Source organism: Helicoverpa armigera, chromosome 19 (genome assembly GCF_030705265.1).
Source record: "Helicoverpa armigera isolate CAAS_96S chromosome 19, ASM3070526v1, whole genome shotgun sequence".
NCBI classification, from domain to species: domain Eukaryota; kingdom Metazoa; phylum Arthropoda; class Insecta; order Lepidoptera; family Noctuidae; genus Helicoverpa; species Helicoverpa armigera.
Window position 1 is genome coordinate 702,110 of NC_087138.1, and position 2,606 is coordinate 704,715.

Here is a 2,606-nt window from a genome sequence, read left to right on the forward strand (position 1 = left end):
ATACTTTCCTCAGTTTTTCAAATTCTCCAGCTCATTTTATAAGGAGTTGAAGTAATGACAGCTGTTTTTCCTCTCCGGTATTGCTTCCTCTTTTCAGTTTGTTGGACCAAAGGGATTGGCAAAATATCACCAGGGGATGCATTTTCAAAGCTAGATGTAAGATCGCGGCATACCGCACGGATGGGAGATTTAGAAGCAAAAGAACATCCAGGTTCAGGTTCGGGAGCAGATTTTTTAGTCACATCAGGTGTGACTTGCTCTGTACATTCGGTGATAAAATCTATTCTAACTGAAGTGCATGATTCTGTTGTAAGTTCAGGTCTTGTTGTAACTGCTCCAGGATGGGATGTTGTGGTCGTTGAAGATACAGTCGTGACTACTGTGGTTGAAGGCACAGATGGAACTACCTCATATTGAGGCCCTTCGGCTTCTGTAACTCTGTGTTGCTCTACACTCGACGAGTTTTCAATATTTTGTATATCAGTAGTTGCAGCAGATATGAAATCGGCATCCGTAAAATTATTTTCATTAAACGGCCATATGCCACACTTTCTGAATGCGTTGATTGCTGTCGACATTGTAGCTGCCTGAATATATGCATTTCCAAATATTTCACTTATCTGAAATACAGTTACCACACGCCCTGGTGTGATCTCAACCAGGCCGAAACAGCATGGTCATAATATGTACTGAGTGGCCTCATAAATGCAACATCTGCTGGCTGCATTTTATGTGTGCAGTGAGGTGGAAAGCAAAGTATAATAACTCCATTTTACGTGCCAGATCAATTACTTCCAAATTTTGAGTGTGACTTACATGCCCATCTAGAAGCAGCAACACATGATTAGTAGGAGTAGCTCCGGAGAATCTGATAAACTTTTTGAACCAAGTCAAAAATATTTCGGTAGTTATCCAGCCTCGAGCATTGCAAACACCTTCAGTACCTGGTGGGGCGTGATCTAACAATTCTGGTTTCATTCGTTGTCTCGGAAAAATCATCAGTGGAGGCATGTAGGTTCCAGCAGCGTTAAAACATATTTCTACTGTAATAGTCTGGCCGCGATCTGCAGATGATAACGAGCCTACTTGTTTTCGTCCTTTCATGGCCAATATTTTGCTCTTGGTTTTAGATACAACGGAGATACCAGTTTCGTCACAATTATATATTTTGTCAGGAGTTAATTTATGCTTGTCATAAATCTCTCCGAGCAACTGGTAGAATTTACTAACGGCCACTTTATTAAACCCCATTGCTCTAGCTGCTGAAGTAGCTTCGGGCTTACGAATGGATAAATCTGGATGACGCCTTAAGAAACCTTTGAGCCAATCAACCCCTGCCATCTGCTTGTCAGTATTAAAATTGTGCGCCTTACCATTTCTCACAGCCAGTTGATATGCTAGACGTCTCAGATCGAGAGTTGTCAGCCCAAAAAGACGTTCTTCCATATGTTTTAGATATGCCACAATCTCGTCTTCTTCTTTTGTTGTAAAAATAGGTTTTTTAGGGCCCAAAGGTACACCAATTGTAACTTCACCATCTTCCTTCATTTTCTTAACATATCGCTCCAAAGTAGTCTGAGGCACTCCGTATTCAGAAGCGGCTTTTCTGTAGCCCATTTCTTTACTTAATACTTTATCTATAGCTGTTTTCATAGAAATTGTTGACCACTCTCCTCTTTTAGTTTTTTTCTTGTATGAACGTACCATTGTTTTACCTGAAAAGTACAATCGTATTAGGCACGTACCTATTTATAAACATAGATACCTAAACGAAGACCCACTTCACCATGTTGCCCCTATACCCCATCTTACCTCATACCCAATACCCGTCTTACCCCAAAGGCTGATTTAGAAAAAATAAATTTCTCGAAAAAAAAATATTAACTGAACTTTTGTCTAACTATACCACAACAAAGTAAACAACACTAACAACCATATACGAGAAAAGACATAAATTGGGTAGTCATAATTACCTTACAGTAAAGACGTTTTTAACTGCGTAAAATTAGATCGACGAGACACTCAACGTGATTTTCGTTTGTAAACAAAAAACGCGTGCACTCCCACTCACTGTTTCTGTCGCACTGACGGTTGATCGAGTATGGCTTCCTATTGGGTTATTGCTTTCTGTTCGCAAGAGTCTAGTTTCTTGTATGTGTGCGTGACCCCGTCTTACCTCGCGTCCCCGTCATGCCCCCCCTTCTAACATAGTTGGTTCCACGGACGTACTGCACATAGACGCCACATATAAACTCATATGGCAAGGGTTCCCCGTTTTAGTTCTTGGTACTACTGATAAGAACCGTAAGTTTCACCCACTTTGTCTTGGTGTGTCCACTAATGAACGTCAAGAAGATTTTCAAATGATTTTTGACGGCCTTAAAGAAAAGGTTTGGTCTTTATTTAATCACGTGATGCAACCTAAAGTTTTAATTTGTGACGCTGCTCAGAGTATCAGAAATGCTTTCATAGCAGGGCGACACTGACGCGCAGCAGTGCTGCCGCTGCATTGCTGCCGCGACATTGCTGCCTAGCTCGGAATGTAATCTCATATAAGCCAATAGAAATTGTACGGGAACCAGTAGTGTCGCGGCAGCACTGCTGCG

General features: G+C 41.3%; 1 protein-coding gene across 1 annotated transcript; it reads right to left on the reverse strand.

The window, feature by feature from the left end:
• Window positions 1–684: 684 nt before the first annotated feature.
• Window positions 685–2,196, reverse strand: LOC135118212 (uncharacterized). The gene is made up of 2 exons (XM_064039508.1): window positions 1,974–2,196; window positions 685–1,715 (listed from the first exon to the last, which is right to left on the reverse strand). Exon 2 carries the CDS (start codon window positions 1,705–1,707, stop codon window positions 700–702), a length of 1,008 nt encoding a protein of 335 aa, XP_063895578.1. The 5' UTR covers window positions 1,708–1,715; window positions 1,974–2,196; the 3' UTR covers window positions 685–699.
• Window positions 2,197–2,606: the final 410 nt, after the last annotated feature.